Genomic DNA, 19,051 nt, shown 5'->3' with positions numbered 1-19,051 from the left:
CAACCCATGACAAGCCAGTGTGCACTCAAATCAGACCACAAAGGGTTCATCTTTCCACCAGCTTCCATCCTCTATCTCTGTCTATCTATATCTCGTTCTCGCTCTCTCGCTCGCTTGCTCTGTGTCCCTTGAACCCTTCTGACAGTGAATGTAATTTACAGAAGAATGTTTTTTCTCTCTCTCACTCACATAAACATCTCCCAACTTCCTTACTATGTCAGATTCAGCCTTCATGTTTTCCTAGTGAGAGTAATGAGACATTCATATTCCAGAACAGTCAAGATGAGGGAGCTGAGCTTCACCAGTTCAAATCTTCTCAGTGTAGTATACTTGTAATAGAACAATCCTGATATTTTAATGCATATTTCACTCAGCTTATGGAATTACAAGTTCTTTTCCTATTGAGTATGAGGTTTGTTAAGAGTCTTCGGTATAACCATAATTTTAGTTATCCGACCTCCTACTGTGAAATATGTGCAATCTTCCAGCCTCCGGCTTGAGAAGGAAGTACTGCCACACATTCTACAAGTGAACAAATATGATCATCTTATTTATACCGATCCATTGACACTAAGGACAGATGTCCCCAATTCTTCTGAACAAATGGTCCCCCCTTTCCTGGCCATGGTCAAGCGTTTCCTGCATCTCCTGTAGCAAATGCGTCATATGTAAGACTCAAAGTTTCTCAAAAGGCAATACTGTTCAAACTGATTTTTGGGAGAATAGGGAGGAGTGGATAGTGTTATTGTTGCAAATTTTACTCTGGGTTTATGGTATAAATACTGTAGGAATTGTATATTTTCTGAATGTTTTAAGTTCTGTGAAGGATCCAAATAATTTGAAAAGATATAAAACAAGACTAGTAACCAGTTTAAATGTTACTAAATACAGATAATATGATCATATTATTATCCTTGCGACTGAAGGGATTGAAATGCCAAAAAAATGTAGAAAAAAGACCCAGTTTTTATCAGACATGAAATTGGAGACGGGTATAACGAGTAGCGATGGATAGAATGGAGTTTGTGTGTTGGAGAAAAAAATGACTGCAACTCTGTCACCAGTGGTGGACTGAGGGTGGGAGGAGAGAGCAGATGGTTGACTGGGATGAGAAGAGAGGATGCATCCTTGAAAGGGGTATAGGCCAAAGAGGGAGATGAATGTGGATTTTGAGCTTGCTATGCACAGAGCTATGGAGCCACTAGCCAGTATGGTGGGATAGGGTTCTCTTGACAAAGTAAGTTTCATATTAGATGGAATTTAGCATCATTGCAGTGAGTTTTCCACTCTGTACCCTTTTTAAAAATAACATCTACTTTATATTTCCTGAGTCAGAAGATTATATTTTTAATTTCATTCACTCTTGCTCCAGTACTCCTATGTGCTTCATGTTATAATTTCCAAATCCGTGCCATGATGCACATAGCTTGAATTTTGAGTATTGGCACAGTTTTATAATGTGGTATATGCAAACTATTTTAAAAGCCATTCAAATGTTGCAGAGCTATGTTTATACATGAATCATGCAGACAAAATAGAAGCAGAAGTAGATCATTTGACCCTTTAAGCCTGCGCTGCCGTTCAATGAGATCATAGCTGATCTGTTTGTGTTAAAATTCCACATTCCCACCTATCCTCAATAACCTTTAATTGCTTTGGCAAACAAGAATCTATCCACAATGCACACATCCCACAAGCAAATTAAACAATTCAGATTAATTTTAGTTTTGGAATGAAATTAAAATCAATGTTACCATTCATTAAAATTACTTTAATTCTTTCACTTTTTTCTGCTTCAGTTTTATTACATAAATATGTTTAGTGCAAATTTCTGATGGAGCTGAGTCTGTTTGGGATATACTCTGCGTTTAGAAGTTTAAAAAAAACGAGGTTAAAGTCCAACAGGTTTATTTGGAATCACTAGATTTCGAAGTGCTGCTCCTTTGTCAGGTGGTTGCAGAGTTGTGATAACATAGGCCTTTGTGCTTGCTGCTCAGCCAAAGACTAAATGTGAAAGGCCCGTTGGACATTAGAAATAACCTCAACGATAATTTTGGGGAAGATATTGCAAAATGCTATTCACTGCATTAAACTGGAATGTGTGTACAGTATTGTGCCATGCATGGTCTAGGATTGGCAGAAAAGTTTAAGGTTCCCTGTTAGTTTGTGAATCCATGTTCTGAGTATATCATTGCCAGACTTGTACATCATTTTGGACTATTGACAATTAAGTCAATAAGAAATAATATTAATTGCTTTCTGCAAGTAATGTCTGCATTCTGTGAATATAACTGAACAAAACTTCCGTCAATTCTCTTTTTTTTCAGGCTTACTTGGAGTGGTTTTCACTTGTGTGCAGGATATGATCAGTCATGTATCTGAAGATACAACTCCCAAGTTCTTAAACTATGGGGAAAGTGGCTGATGCAAGGCTCTTGAAGGGTCAGTGACCCATTTTTACTCCTTGCTGAATGATTAGTCCTGCAGAGTTCATGTTTGTATGTAATATAACATTGGTAATATTAGCTTGAGATCCAGAACAGATGGAAGTACAAAGTGGGCATCCACCTTATGTAGCCAAGAGTTGAGGTTATGCTGAAATGGCAGTGGAGGAGACTATCAACATTGGCCAAGTTGTCCCAGACCTAAGTTACTATGTTTGTACGAGCACTGTTTTTAAAACTGATTTGCCCTTCCTTTTTATATTGTCACTGTGCAGGAAGATGTTTGTTGGTGGACTCAGCTGGGAAACAAGCAAGAAAGATTTAAGGGACTACTTTTCTAAATATGGAGAGATTGTAGACTGCGTAATCAAAATGGATCCTGTGACTGGGCGCTCGCGAGGATTTGGGTTTATCCTCTTCAAGGATCCTGAAAGTGTAGACAAGGTAGGATTCTGTGTTCACTGCCAGTTTTTAACCTGATTGTATCCAGGTTAAATGAGGAATCCGAACTACTACTTGAAATTACTCAATTGTGACTCTGCATAAGGTTAAAAGTAGGGTTTTTGGTTTCCATTTTATTTTCTCTCCCCTTTTTTCAGGTCTACTGATGCCAATGCCATTCTTTACCTAGTGGGTAGACAAACTGCTCTGGGCTGCTTCCAAAGCTACCTGAGCCATGTGATTGGAACATACTGTTTATTTATCGGATTGGCCATCTTCGTGTGATGTGGTGCGGTGTTTCAATGAAACGCATTCATGGAATAAAATTGCTTTGATATAATGCATTATATGCCAGAGCATCCAGAATGCTTCAAGTTCACTATGAACTGTCGTGATTGTTTTTTGTAGGCAAATGTGGTTGCCATTTTGTTTCAGAATCCATTCAGAAGAGAAGCAATGAGATAGGTGACTGGTATTCTGGTTTTTGTGCTGGTTGCAAGAGAAATTATATCTGTAGTACCATAGAGCTTATTTTTCTTTGGCTAATACTTGATCTTCAGTCCTTCTTTAAACAGGTAGTTTGAGACTGTCTCATCTGACGAATTAACACCTCTCTTAAAATACAAACCTCAGTGCTTCAATGTATTATTGTTCCAGGTTACATGCTCAAGTTAGTGTGCAGTGTGAATTCACAACTATTTGACTCCGAAGATGAGACTTTTACATTAGTTGGAATACCAATCAGCAGAGAGGGGTCTGAAGAAAACTTCCATTTATTGGATTTGTCAATCATCTCGGGATTCCTCAGATCAAAACTACCAAGCTGCCCCTCATTGGGAGGGCTGACGTGCTAATCCTCATGGTCAACATTGAGTTTCCTAGTCTGAAGATTGAATGGTTGTGGCTATGAGCAAACTTTTGTAAAAAAAAAAGTTGGTATTCTTTCAGCTGAAATTCAGAGTTAATTCAGCTGTCCATTTAAAAAGATTGTACTCATTATTGAGATTTGCACTGTATATGTAGATGTTGAGAAACAGTTCACTATGCCCTGAATCCCCTGTCCCTTTTGAATTATTGGTAATCTTGAAGAATGAATGTATCCCAAGGTAGTAAAACACATGTGCATTGTTGAGTTTGTAAATGCATTTTTTAAAAAGATTGCTGATTGGGAGTGTCAGCCCTGGGGGCATGTGATGGTCAAAACAAAGTAAACTTGTTTTACTCTTCACTGAACACTTTGTTTTGGGGATTAAACCTCAAACAGGTTAGTTGCTTTTAAAAAAAATCAAGTTCCTTTCATGAAGCGTGAGGCTTGAATTCAAGTTTTGTGCAGTTATGTGTAGAAATTTCTATTGCTTCAATGTGCAATAGAATATACTGATGTTCTAATTGGCATCATCAAAACTTTAATTTTACAGTAAGTGATAAGTTAGAAATCAGCATGAATTCATAACATCTCTTGTATTCCCGGGATGTGTGGAAGCAGGGTATTCAGGTTCAAACTTGTTCTACTAGATTAAGGTTAATTAGTGTCTCATCTTCAGTGACGACTTGTTTTCGTTGCATATTGCTGGGTCCTTCTGTCTAACGAAAACCTTTTGTTAGTGAAGATGGTTTTGAATTTCTGCTTTCCTTTGTGGGCGGGGGGGGGGGGGGGGGGGGGAGGGGGAGGAGGAGAGGAGAGGAGAGGAGAGGGAGAGAGTGGTGGAGGAGGAGTCCTCCTTAATTTCATTGTTAACTAGCTCAGTTGTGGTTTTCAGTTTACTTGCCTACTTGTTCTGGAATCCCCTACAAAGTTTTTCTGTATGAGTCGCATTGAATCCTTTTATCATTTTGAACACCTTCACTAAATTACACCTTAACTAACTGAGATTCAAAATTACAAATTAAAATGCATAATCTGTTCTCGAACTGTAACCCTTTGGGGTCTGGTATCGTTCCAGATACTCTAATCTGCATTGCACCCTCTTCAAGGCCGGTATTTTTTTCCTGCAGTGTTTATCAGTCAGGCGTTATTTTTGAAATGCAGTTGCTGTCAATGTTGCCAAGCCCTGTAGCTAGAATAGTGAGGGGGACGACAGCCAGTTGATGTGTTGTCATTGTGAGAAATGTTAAAATAGTGCAGCAGATTTTCACTTCCAGCTGGATGTTGTGGATGGGCATTGGTTTAAAATAAGGCACCTTCAACAGTACTGCATTGATGGATTGACCTAGGTTGTTTTTGGGTCCAAATTGGAACTTGCTTATCACGTTTTGACTTGCATGTTGAATGTGATCGGTATACAGAGTTGACACTAAGATAAAGTGTTGGCAGTCTTAATATTTTGGATTTTGTATGGATTCATGCTCTTAGCTCATGGTCTCAATGTTTTTCTCACGTTTTCTCATATGATGTGAGCATTGTGGCTGGTCAGCATTTATTACCTCTCCTAATTGTCCTTGAGCAAGTAATGGTGAGCTGCCTTCTTGAACTATTGTAGATCTGTTATGAGTCATATCACAGTGCTGAAAGGGAGGGAATTCCAGGATTTTAACCCAGCGACACTGAAGGAACTGCGATATATTTCCAAGTCAGAATGGTGAGTGAATTGAGGGCAACTTGCAGGTGGTGGTGTTCCCACGTATCTGCCTTTGACCTTCTAGATGAAACTGGACATTGCTGTTGTCTAAGAATCTTTGGTGAATTTCTGCAGTGCACCTTGTAATACACATTATTGAGCATTGGTAGTGAAGGAATTGGATGCTTGTGATGTGATGTCAATCAAGTGGACTACTTTGTCCTGGGTGGTGTTAAGCTTCTTAAGTGTTGTTGGAGCTGCCCCCATCCAAACAAGTGGGGTGTGTTCCATCCCACATCTGAATTGTACCTTTTGCTTTGTAGACAGTGAACAGGCTTTATTGGAGTCAGGAGATGAGTTACACTCCCTAGGATTCCTACCCTCTGACCCAATCTTGTGGTGTTGTTTATGTGGCAAGACCAGTTGGGTTTCTGGTCAATGTTGAGAGTGGGGGAATTCAGTAATCGTAACACCATTGAATGTCAGACCAAGCCTTGTTCACATCTTGTCACATTTGAACATGAACTGGTTCTGCATCTGAGGATTTGCAAATAGTGCTAAACGTTGTGCCACCATCGGCAGATATCCCCACTTCTGATCTTAAGATGGTGGAAAGGTCATTGATGAAGTAGCTGAAGATGGTTAGGCCTGGGAAAATACCCTGACGAGTCTCAGCTGAGATGACTGACCTCCAAGAAACACAACCATCTTATTTGTCAGGTATAAATGCAACCAGTGGCGAGTTTGTCTCCTGATTCCTATTGATTCTGGTTTTGCTAGTGTTCCTTGATGCCATTCGAATGCAGCCTTGATGTCAAGGGTTGTCACTTTTGCCTCCCCTCTGGCATTCAGCCCTTTTGTCCATATTTGAACCACAACTCTAATGAGGGCAGCAGGTGAGTGGCCCTGCGGAGATGGAAGATTGTGTGGGGTGTGTGTGTGGGAGGGAGGGTGCTGGGGGTGGGGTTGCCGGGAGGTGGGTCTGTTTGGGATGCTCTTCGAAAGGTCGGTGTAGATTCAATGGGCCGAATGTCCTGCTTCCACATTGTAGGGATTCTATAAGGAGGTGCTGCTTGATAGCACTGTTGATGACACTTTTCATCACTTCACTGATGATCAAGAGGAGACTGATGGGCCAGTAATTGGCCAGGTGCAATTTGTCCTTTTTTTGTACAAGTCAGAACTAGAGACAAAAAAAAACTGCAGATGTTGGAGTCCAAGGTAGACAGGCAGGAGGCTGGAAGAACACAGCAAGCCAGGCAGCAACAGGAGGTGGAGAAGTCAATGTTTTGGATGTAACCCTTCTCCAGGACAGTCCTCCTTGTCTACGGGACATAGCTGGGCAATTTTCCACCTTGTCAGGGTTGTTACTCTAATTGAGGAGGTTCACTAGGCAAGATCTGGAACACAAGTCTTCAGTACTATTGTTGGACTGCTGTCAGGGCCTATAGCCTTTGCAGTATCCAGTTCCTCTAATTATTTCTTGATATCACATGGATGAATCGAATTGGCTGAAGACTGAGGACCAATAGAGGAGGCTGTGATAGGTTCCACCATCACATCTGGCAGAATCTTAATCCCAAAATGTTGATAGTCGGAGATTTAGCAATTTAGTGTTGTGTGGTGCTGGAAAAACATGACAGGTCAGGCAGCATCCAAGGAGCAGGCAAATTGATGTTTCGGGCATAAACCCTTCATCAGCAATTTAGTGTTGTTGAATGTGAAGGCAATGGTTGAATCTATTTTTTGTTTTGGAGATGATGTCTGTCTGACACTTTGTAGTGTGTAAATTCTTTGGTACTTATCAGCTCAAGACTGAGAGTTGTTCAGACTGCCTTGGTATCTGAAATCATAAATGGTACTGAATATTATGCAATCCTTGAACTTCCCTAGCTCTGACCTCATGATAGATACCAAATTGGCTGAGTGGTTGGATAAAGGGTAAATGGTGCATGGATATATTTTGGACTGAGTAATGTTTGTAGTGGAGTTCCCCAGGTGTCTGTATTGGGAGCCTTTTCCTGATTTACATTAATGGTAGAGACCATGGTGTACAAGGAGCAGTTTCAAAGTTTATGGATAATACAGACCTTGGAAGCATCGTAAACTGAGAGGAACTGTGTTCCTTCACTGCTGGGTCAAGATCCTGGAATTCCCTTCCTAAGGGTATTGTGGATGTACCTAGAGCAAAAATTCAAAAAGGCAGCACACCACCATCTTCTCAAGGGCAGCCCAGACAGTGACGCGCATTTTCTCACAAGTGATTTTTAAAAAAAATGGCACTGTAGAACTCCAAAAGAACATCATCAAATTGGTTGATGGATAGGTGACAGATGTAGGGAAGGGTGAGGTGATGAATTTTGTTCGGAAGAACATTGTCAGATAATACAACAAAAGGGATACAATTCTGAAGGGTGTGTTGGAGCAGAGGGATCTGGACGTATAGTGCACAAATCATTTGAATGTGGCAGGTAAGAAGGTGAGAACAGTTAATGAAGAGTACTGGGCTTTATTAATAGTAGCAAAAAGTACATGAGCAAACAGAATTTGTATATAAGATACTTGTTATACCTTAGCTAGACTGTTGTACACAGTCTTGGGTGCCACACTGCAGGATGGATGCAAATTCATGTGTGAAAGTATAGAACGGGTTACAAGCATGGTTCCAGGGATGAGAAACTTTGGGTTATGAATATAGATTTAAGATGTTGGAAATGTCCTTGGAGAGAAAGTGGCCAAGTAGAGATCTGATGGAGATTTCAAAATGATCAGAGTTTGAACAGCATGGATAGAGAGAAACTACTCCCATTCATAAGTTCGAGAGCGCATCGATCTAAAGTGGTGTGCAAGAGAAGTGAATGTTGAGTGAGAAAAACATGTGCACAGTGAGTAGTTTGGGTCTGGAATCTATGACCTGGAAAAGTAGTGGCAGCATTCAGGAGGGCATTACATTGTTTCTGTTTAAAATCATGTGCGAAGATATGGGGGTTAGGCAGGAGCTTGGCACTAAGTCACGATGCTGCTTAGGATAGCTGTGTGGATATGAGGCCAAATCACCACCTGTAGCACTTCCATCATTGGAAGGAAGGTAATTGTTCAAACAGTCAAAGATGATTAGGACAGTGGGCCATGTCCCTACCTGTTGGCCAGGAAGCCTGAATTAAAAAATCTATCTACTCCAGATATGTGTCATAATGTGTCTAACCAGGTTAATGGAAATATCAACGCTGAGGAACTAAGGGGTTCTAAGTCCCACTTGCTCCAGATGCTTGTGGCTTAACAGGTTGTAATAGAAACATCTACCCTGAGAAACTAAAGGGTTCTTGTGGTGAACTGGTAATGTGCCTCCCTCTGAACAAAAGGCCCAGGTACAAGTTCAACCTGGGTCATAATATGTCTGAACAAATAGATTGAAATATCTACGTTGTGGAACTAAGGGGTTCTTGTGGCGCAGTGGGGTTGTCCCTACCTTTGAACTAGAAGCTAGAAGTTCAACTTCCATAGAAATGTGTCATAGTGTGGTGGATCAGGTTGATTTTAAAAACAAAAAAGAGCTGTGTTTTCCCCAAGTGGGTGGATGGCTCCTGGACATGAAAAGGATCTCTGGGAAATGGTAGAAACGGGTGCCCTATGGGTTTGTCACAAAAATACCTTGAACTAAAAAGGTTCTTGTGGCTCAGTGGTTGTGTCTCTACCTCTGAGCTTCAGGTTCCACAGCTCCAGAGCTGAGTCATAAAATGCCTTAACTGGTTTAACAAAATATCTACACGGGAAAACTACTTAATCAAAGTGTTTTGGTGAAAAGATGGACCTCCAGTAGCCACAATCCTCTGTGATTTCAACCTGCAAAGAATTTCCCTCTGAATTTGTTCGGTTCCTTGTTGCCACCTGTCAAGTGCGGCCTTGCTGTGCACCCCAGTTGCCTTCCCTTGTCCCTTTGAATTCAGCTCTATTGTCTATGTTTGAATCAAACTTAATGAGCTTTCTAAATGACTCTGATATTGCAGTTGTCTCTTTTGGTGCTGTCATGGACAGATTCACCTGTGGCAGGTCGAGTGCAGGGGAGACGGGACTGTGTGCCGTTGCTCTTTCTGGTTCCTTGGTCGAACCTGAGTGCTATATCTTGTTTCATCCCTGTTAATCAAACTTTGTAGCTGTTACTTGCATTTGAGTGGTTTGCTCGGCCATTGAAGAGCCAACTTACTGTTTCAATCAGAAGGTAGCAAATGTCTTTCCTTAAACAACATTGGTAAGCAAGATGGGTTTTTACAACAATGGGCAATGATTTTATGGTCACCACTAGACTAGCTTTTATTTCAAGATTTATTAAATTAATTCAAATTTAACCATCTGCTGTGGTGAGATTCAAATGAATGCCTCAAGGGCATTAGTTTGTGTCTATGGATTAGTTGTCCAATGACAACACTACAATGGCACTGCCTCCCCCGGTGTGAGCTAACGTAAGTAAATTCTTACATATAAGAACAAAGAACACCACAGCTCAGGAGCAGGCCGTTCGGCCTGCCAAGACTGTGCCGACACGATGCCTTGCTAAACTGAAAACCTTTTGCCTGTACACGGGCTACATGCCTCTATTTCCTGCCTATTTGTACATCTGTCAAGATACCTCTTAAATGTTACTATTGTGTCTGACAGTGTCTTCCAAGCACTTACCACCCTCTGTATTTAAAAAGAAACTTGCTTCTGACATCTCAAGTCTTCCCCCTTTTATCTTAAATGTATCTCCCCAAGTAATTGACATATCTACCCTGGGAACAAAAAAAGTCTGCCTCTTCATGCCCCTCAAGTTTGTAAACTTCTATCGGGTCATTCCTCAATCTTCATTGAAGTGAAAGCAAAGTAAGTTTTTCCAATTTCTCCTCATAGCTTTCCCCCCTTCAAATCGGGCAACATCACGATAAACTGTTTCCAAAGCTTGGACATCCTCCTTGTAGTTTGACAACAGGAACTGGACATAATATTCCAAATGTGGCCTAACTAAGGTTCCTCAGAGCTGCAGCATAACTTGCCAATTTTTATACACTGTGCCCTGAGTGATGAAGGCAAGCATGCTCTTTGCCTTTTTGGCCACTTTATCCACTTATGTTGCCACTTTCTGGGAACTGTGGACCTGCACGCCCACAAGTATGTTGATGCTAATAAATGTTCTGCCATTTACTCTATACTTCACTCTTGCATTAGATCTTTCAAAATACATCGCCTTGCATTTGGCTAGATTAAACTCCATCTGCCATTTCTCCACCAGGGTCTCCAATTTATCTCTATCCCGCTGTATCCTCTCGCAATCCTCTTCGCTTTCCATGGTTCACCAGTCTTTGAGTCATTCGCAAATGTACCAATCAGGCCATCTGCAATCTCTTCCAAATCATTTATGTATGTTACAAACATCAGGGTTACCAGCATTGATCCCTGTGGAATACCACTGGTCACAGATCTCCAGTCAGATAAGTACCCTTTCACTGTTACCGAGAACATTACAGAGCAGTACAGGCCCTTTGGCCCTCGATGTTGCGCCGACCTGTAGAACCAATCTAAAGCCCATCTAACCTACACTATTCCATTCTCGTTCTATGACTAAACCAGTTCTGTATCCATCTTACCAACTCGCCCCGAATCGTATGTGGCTTCACCAAATGGCCTCCTCATGGCCTTGCTATGGTCCATATGGACCACATCTACTGCCATAATCTCAAATCATATTTGTCATTTCCTCAAAAAAGCCAATAAAATTTGGGAGATACTGCACAAAGACATGCTACTATTGCTAATACCATGAGTTATGCTATAGCATGGTAGTTCCATTCTCGTGCAATTCTGTGTTTATAGGGAAATCGTGTAATAGCACCATTTAACCTAACGGGGCTGGAATCGTATTATAACCAATGCACTGCGTTTTAGAAACAGTGTCCCCAGTTGTTTAATCGCATTATAGCAAATTCGTGTTAATGAAATGCACCCTTATAGCAGAACAAACTTTAAGTCAATTTTTTTCCAAAAATGCGTAAATCTGATAGGATCCCTTAAAAATTGTCTTCAGTAATTCCCTATCACTGACATTTGGGTCCCTTTTGTAATTTCCTGGATTATCTCTGTTGCAAAGGAACCATGTTGACTATTCTCCATTTCTTTGGGACCTCACCTGTGACAAGAAAGGATACAAAGGCTTCGTACAAGGCCCCAGCAATTTTCTCCTTCAGCATTCTGGGATGGATTCCATCAAGTATTGGGGATTTGTCTACCGTAATGCTTTTCAGAACATGCAGCACCACCACCTTTTTTGTATCTTGACCTGCCTCAGAATGTCAACGTCCTCCATTCTGAGACTCATCATCCACCATATTCCTCTCCTTCATGAATATCAATGCGAAGATGTTTGTTGAAGACCGCACCCACTGAGTCCGGCTCCATACACAAGTTCTCTACTTCGTCCTTCAGTGGGCCTAACCTTTGCCTAGCTACCCTCTTGCTCCTTGTACATGCATAAATGACCTTGCGAATTTACTTAATCCTGTTTGCCAAAGACATTTCATGGCACCTTTTAGCCTTCCTAATTTGCTGTTTGAGGGCTCTTTCTGTCTTTAGTTTCCTAAAACCCCTTTTTCTTTTTGACTGAGATCTCGATTTCCAAGGTTCCTGAATCTTGCTAACCGTATCCTTCATTTTCACAGGAAGACGCTCATCCTGAACTCTAAACAATTGTTTTTAAAAGATTCCCACGTGCCAGATATGCATTTACCCTCACACAGCTGCCCCAGTCTACATTCCCCAATTCCTGTCTAATATTGTGGTAGATGCCTTCCCTGAGTTTAGTACTTTGACCTGAGGACTGCTCTTATCCTTATCCATACATAACTTAAAAATTACAGAATTATGGTTACTGTTCCCGAAGTGCTCCCCCATAAAACTTCCTTCACTTGGGTGTGGCTCATTCCTCAATACCAGGTCTGCTATGGTGCCTTCCCTAGTTGGAGTTCTTGCATACTATTTCAAAAAACCATCCTGACTGCCTGTTCTTCCTTTTAGTCTTACTGGCCTTCGTCTCAGACTGCTCTTCAGTTATTTTACTTTCTGACCTACTGCTCTGGTTCCCATGCCCTTGCCTCACTTCCATATTGCTGTCTTTTACATCATTGTTTAGTCAGGAAGGAATGGACTTTTTAGACCTTGGCATATTAAGATTCTTCCTTATCTCCATCTTCATTCTTCTGACTCTTTGAATATGTGCAGTAGTCTTGGGCTTGGTCTTTTTTTGATTGAGGGTTCTGATGGTCATTAATTCTTTCAAAGCATCTTCTGATGGTGGCAATTTCATGCTGGTTAAATAGTTTCCAGGGCAGAGCTAAAGTGATCCTACTCTTGGGTTTAATTTTCTTCAGAGATCATTGGATAACTGTTGGAATTGGAATTCCAGCAGCGTTTTTTTCTTTTATTCATTCACAGGATGTGAACATGGCCGGCCGGGCCAGCATTTATTGCCCAGTTCCAATTGCCCAGAGAATGGTTAAGAGTCAGTTACGTGACTGTTGGTTTGGAGTAACATGTAGGCTAGACTAGGTAAAGGCAGTAGTTCCCTACCCTAAAGGTCATTAATGGTAATGCTGTCCTTGGTTGAGACTAAGAGATACAATTTCAGTAGTGTTGGAAGGTAATTTTATGCAACTGATTTTACTGTGATGCTGCCTTTGCCCAGTACAAAAATTAGTGACATTTTTTCACTTGATGGTTCATTGTTCATGGAATGTGGGGGGTGGGGGGAATGGGGGAATGGCAAAAACAGATACAACTTATCCTGATCTTCGAATATTCAGCTGTGAGTACATGAGATGAATTTGGATGCCTGGAAATTCTTAGCTGAGTGAAATATTCCTTGTGATGAATGAATTTCTTCTGAAAGTAGCTCTGAAAGCAGTGTTTTGGCAATGATAATGATTGGACTTGAACCCTTTACAAGAGCTTGTTTAATTGGCAGCAAAATTGGAGTTGGGAGGTGGGTCGGCATATATGCTTTGTCGGGTTCCTTAGGGAAGTGACACAAAACTTGAGCTTAATTGAATTTTGACTATGAAGCCAGGGAAACCCTTGTATTCTGTGAAATATTTCACTTGAGAATAATATGAAATGGGTGCTGCCATATTAGATGTGTTGGTAATCTGAATATGTGCAATTGTTTGTTAAACAGTTCACTTCAGTTGTAATATGCAAGCTTTTAAATTTATGTATGCATGCCCTTATACATAAAATGTCTGAGATGACACATGAATACCCTCTCTCTCTTAGATTTATAAAGTACCTTTCACAATCATTGACCATCCTAAAGTGCTTTTGAATCAGTTACCCCTGTAATCGTGGAGCGAATGCGAACAATATGTGAACAGCAAGGAACTGTAAAACATTGCCAGGTACCCAGTTTTAGTGATGCTAGTTGAATATTGGAGGGGAACTTTTATGTTCACCTGAGAAGCAAGATGGGGCCTAGTTTTAAGCTGACGTTGGACAGATAGCATCCCTGGCATTTCAGACTTCCCTTAGTCATGAATTTTAGTGTGAAATTAGACTGGTTAAATTTGCTACTAGTATTGATCATATTGAGATGCCTACTCATATTAATTTTAAATAGAATTACCCGAAGTTTAATCTAAACTAACACTGTGTAATTGACAAGATGCTGAAAAAGTAGCAACTCCCAGTTTTGCAGGCCGAACAGGATTTTGTGCATTTGGCTTGTCCTGCTGCAGTTCCTGTAATGCTGCTGTTCCTACAATTTCATCGGGGTAAATTCCAAACGACTTTGCCATCCTATCAATCATATTTCAATCTTTTCCTGTCAAGTTATGTTGTGAATTGGTGGTAACAGTGCTCTCCTTGGTTGTGAGGCTGAGAGATGCAATATAAGTAGTGTTGGAGAGTGTTTTCATGCATTCTGCAGCTGATATTTACTGCAGACGCCGTGCACCAGTAAGGGAGTCCAATAGTAGGGAAGGCAAATAAGAAATATAGTTTCCTAGATTATGTCACTCTTCTGAGTGCGGTTGCTGTTGTTTCCATCCAGGTGACGGGTGAGTAATCCAAAAACCTCTCTCTAGCCTTATTATTGATGGAAGGAGGTTAAGTGATGACTCACTGGTTGTCACGATGCCAACCTCTGCTTAACCCTTTTAGCCAAGGTTTTGATGTGTCAACTTACTCATTTTATTTGTGACTACAAGGTGTTGATAGTCCACTAGATCAGACTAAAAATGGTCAGTGCCTGGTGTGAATGTTTTCTGTGTTTGAAACCTAATACTGTACTGCAGCAGCTGGGCGAGACTGTTTCATTGGAGGATCGACAACTGGATTGAAGAATTGGAATCTTGACAAATAGTCCCATTCTTACTACCTGAAGATGATTGAAGAACAAATAAATAATATGGAGCAACTGCAAGACTGAACAGTTTATTTAGTTAACTGTCAGTCATCATTAACTGCTCCAGTCTTATATGGTGTAAATATTTTTCTCCTTTATTGGCAATCTTATGAATTGTCCTGTCGAATGCAAGCTGAAACACTTTGCCAAGTTTTTTTAAATAACAATTTCTGATAGACTGAGCCAACCATTAATTTCTGGGCATCAGTATTAGTAATTATATTATGTAAAATGTAAATTTATTCTTGTAGATTAGATGCTTTTTATTGAATGTGGAGGTGGATCTGGTCAGCTGTGTTTTATCATCCTTGCACCAACACAATATGCTTGCCTTAGAGGAAGTAAGCATTACTCTGTTTACCAAATCAATTTTAAAAAAAAGATGATAATATACATTACTTTGTAACAGTATGTCCTCTACTTTTAAAGGTGTAGATTGTCTAAATATTTGGGCCATGAGAGGACAAAACTGGCTATGAAAACCAAGTTTGGTTAATCTTAAATTGAGGCTGAATCACAATTTTACTTTATTGCAGCTTTATTTTTAACATTAATTTCAGTGAGTGTGTATCTCTTTCACACATACATTGATAAATGTAATCTGTTATAACTTTATTTGAGATGGTTCAATACCAAGGACGATAGGTTTTGAATGCTGTTTAATTGTACAAGTAGATATTGAACCATGTTTAGCTAGTGGCCTTTAAGCTTGAATTAATATGACAGATTTACAATTTGAAGAGAAAGTTTTAAAGAGAAATAAGATTACAAATGGTCAAAAAAACTACTTGAAATTATCAAATATATTTCACTTGTAAATTTGAATATTACCTTTCACTATTTCAATTATCAGTAATCTGCAGGTTGAAGTATGATACATTCGATCAATACAGTATAAATTCTTTGTTTTAACACTCAGGTGCTGAATAAGGAACACAAACTTGATGGGAGAGTTATTGATCCCAAGAAAGCCCAGGCTATGAAGGGTAAGGAACAAATTAAGAAGATCTTTGTTGGTGGTTTGGACCCTGATTGCCCGGAAGAAAAAGTGAGAGAATATTTTGGAACCTTTGGAGAGGTAAGACCTTGATTAAATTGAAGGCTTGTATACTATTTATGTACGCCAATTTATTTATGTTGTAAATAGGCTTATTTTTGAATGCTAATTAGTCTGAGGAGTCACATTAACATGATATTGCTTACTTCTGTTGCATCAAGATTTAAAAGGCTTTTCTTATTGCACAGTTTTAGTCTAGTTCCACATTCATAATTTCCCAAATGATTGTTTTGAAGTGCTGTTACTGTTTACCTGGGAACTGAGTGGGTAAATCTACTTTTAAAATGTCCATTTTTCTCCATTTTGAATCTCCTGTTTGCATGTTAAGTTTGGTTGAAGTTTCTTCTCACAGTGCTTTCAAAGCTGTATCAAGCACAATCATTTTTTTCTGTGGAAAATTAATTTGCAAGGTGCTATATTTGGAATTATATATTTCCTGATTTCACTGAGGATCCTGATCCTTTTCTGAAAGGAGGGAAAAAGATATATTCAAGAGGTTTTGAAGCTTTTTAGATATGCTGGTTACTTTCTGCTATTGACAATTTGTTTATGTGCAAAGGCAAGAAAGTTGTCTGTCTTGGAATTTAGGAACATTAGTACACATCCATACCTGAACAAGATAATTAGGTTTGTTTATTTGCAGATTGAATCTATTGAACTCCCTATGGACACAAAGACCAACAAGAGAAGAGGATTCTGTTTTATCACATTCAAAGAGGATAATCCAGTGAAGACAATAATGGAAAAGAAATTCCATGATGTTGGAACAAGCAAGGTGGGAAATGTTTTACTATTGTAGTGATTGTGTAGCAGATACTTGTCCAATCCTGTAAGTCATTTCATTTAAAGAGCAATCGAAGATTGTATGATTAGCTGCACAACTCCATTCACATTCTAACACGTTTTCATACAAGACCTGCAGTATCTATAAAGCATTGCCAAACGTAAATGTTGTTCTTTGTTTCTTCCTGAAGGTTGAAATCAAATTGGCCCAACCTAAAGAAGTATACCAACAGCAGCAATGGGGAGGTCGAGGAGGTTTCACTGGAAGAGGAAGAGGTAGAGGAGGTATAATGTATTGTGATCTTCACCATGGGAAGCTACCCCAGTACAACTCTGAGGTCATAACTCAGCGTTTCTATTATAGAGGCCCGATCCTTGAATTGTAGCAGATGTGACACTGGGTTTGTAGAAATAACCACTCCCATGCATGTGTTCATTAAGTGGGTATGAAGACAATGGTAAATTCCTGGAGGTGACTTGAAGTGAAAAATCCAAAGAGTTAACTGAAGTCATGAGATTAAGTTAAGTTTTACGCTTGAGTTCACAAGTCGAGAATTCTGAAATTATTCCCACAAGTTTATTTTATAACACCGTATGTGTGTTGAAGTTGAACATTGTGCTCACCAAGGAGATATTATTAACCAGTCTGAAATGGACCATACTCCATTTAAGGCATCCATATTCATTATTGAGCATTCCTAACTGGTGTGCCACAAATTCCTGAGAGTAAGATGTTTATTCTTGGTTCCATTCTTGATCCTTGAATCCAATCTTCTGACCTTACTTGCATGAGTTTAATATTTTCCATTTCATTGTGGAATCTGAGATTATTAATCTCTAACTTGACAGATGAATGCACCAGATGGTAAAATAAAACTGAACCATGTTTTCTCAGGTTGTGTGCATGTGCCGATGTTCTACGCACGGTGATTGGCATTGGCAAGCCCGTCACGGCATTAACAGCTCTTTCCAGGAATTGTTACTATGCACAGTCCTTGGAGACTCATGCAGCTAGAAAGAAAATTGGAGGAAATGTTGCCATGGAGTGCACGTTCTCAATTTGTTCTTGTATTCTGTCTGGGACAGTGGACATGGTTGCCATCCCCTGCTCAGTCAGACTACTGGTCCGTGTTCGCCCTTGTTAACTGTAGTCTGTTGGGAAGAAAGACGCTGATGATGTGGGAGAAAAGCTTGTGGTTAAAAGCACTTCACTGTGTCTTTAGACAGCCCCATATTCTGACTTTCAATTAGTCATAATGCAGGCAAGGGTTTCTTACATTGAAAATATTATGTATGACTGGATGAATGGAATTTTGTTAGTGATTCAGAGGAATGTGAGGAAAACTGTTGGCTAATCAATTATGTCTCAGGGTCTCTTATGTGACCCTAACATGTGGATAGATCCTCTGGCTGTCTATTAAGGCGATGAGATTTCTGACAGACAACATGGACCTACCTCAGTTTCTATTTATACTATTTGCCAAAGTTCTGAGAAGGGCCCAAATCTGCAGTCTCCTTCCATGAGGTAAAATATGACTGTTTCAGCCAAACTAATGCTTTCTTTTCTTCCTTTCCCTGGGATTATTCATTTATGTAACTCAGTTATGGCTGAGATTGAGATAAGTGAATCCCTCAAAAATTTGTCTTGCTCACCCTGCAATTCTGAAGAGAACCACTTCATCTGATTTCTTTTAGTTTATTTTTGCATATTAAAGAATATGTGCTAAGTTAAGCCATTTGGCTCCACCATTCAATAAGTTTATGGCTGAACTACCACAATTCTACCTCCTCATGTTATCACATATTCCTTCCTTCAGTTTGTTTTCAAAATCTATTGATTGTTATCTTGAAAATATTCAGCATAGTATTCCCCTCGGATAGGGAAAAAGAGACAACCCGTTCTGAGTGAAGAAAATTCTTTTTGTCCTTGTCCTAAATGGTCCTTTATCCTAAGACTGTGACACCACATTCTGAACTCCCCAGCAAGGGGAAAACATCCTATCAACATTGATCCTATCTGGGCCTTCAGGAAGTTTAAATGAAGCAAAGTTAATGTCAGAGGTTATAACTATGAACAGTTTTGAATTGCTGACTGTTTGTGTTTGCCATTTCTAGGACAAAGCCAGACGTGGAGTCAAAGCTACAACAGTAACTATTGGAACCCAAGTTATGGAAATTATAACTATGGCTATAACCAGAATTATGGTGGATATAGTGGCTATGACTACCCAGCATACAACTATGGCTATTATGGTTATGGACAGGGATATGGTGATTATAACAGTAAGTTTCATAGATCAGGAGTTGCTTGACAAAAATCCAGTAAGTAGTCCCTTGGTCTGTC

The 19,051-nt window shown here is 39.8% G+C and overlaps 1 protein-coding gene across 8 annotated transcripts in view; it reads left to right on the top strand.

The window, feature by feature from the left end:
- LOC122541923 (heterogeneous nuclear ribonucleoprotein D-like) overlaps positions 1–19,051 on the top strand; it is a 34,782-nt gene that overhangs the window by 10,759 nt on the left and 4,972 nt on the right. For 3 of the 8 annotated variants that reach the window (XR_015754266.1, XM_087982438.1, XM_087982436.1), the window contains exons 2-6: positions 2,720–2,888; positions 15,787–15,945; positions 16,568–16,699; positions 16,899–16,992; positions 18,823–18,990. Coding sequence is in view for 5 of the 8 variants with exons in the window: in XM_087982438.1 (XP_087838564.1) it covers positions 2,720–2,888; positions 15,787–15,945; positions 16,568–16,699; positions 16,899–16,992; positions 18,823–18,990 (722 nt within the window). In the remaining 3 variants the exon portion in view is untranslated. The remainder of the gene's footprint in view (positions 1–2,719; positions 2,889–15,786; positions 15,946–16,567; positions 16,700–16,898; positions 16,993–18,822; positions 18,991–19,051) is intronic. The other 5 variants (XR_015754268.1, XM_087982440.1, XR_015754267.1 and 2 more) reach the window with 3 other exon arrangements.

This window comes from Chiloscyllium plagiosum, unplaced genomic scaffold (genome assembly GCF_037043375.1).
Source record: "Chiloscyllium plagiosum isolate Xiang-an unplaced genomic scaffold, Cpla_swu_hap1 HiC_scaffold_43, whole genome shotgun sequence".
In the NCBI taxonomy this organism is placed as follows: domain Eukaryota; kingdom Metazoa; phylum Chordata; class Chondrichthyes; order Orectolobiformes; family Hemiscylliidae; genus Chiloscyllium; species Chiloscyllium plagiosum.
This window is presented reverse-complemented; position numbering and strand designations above follow the sequence as displayed.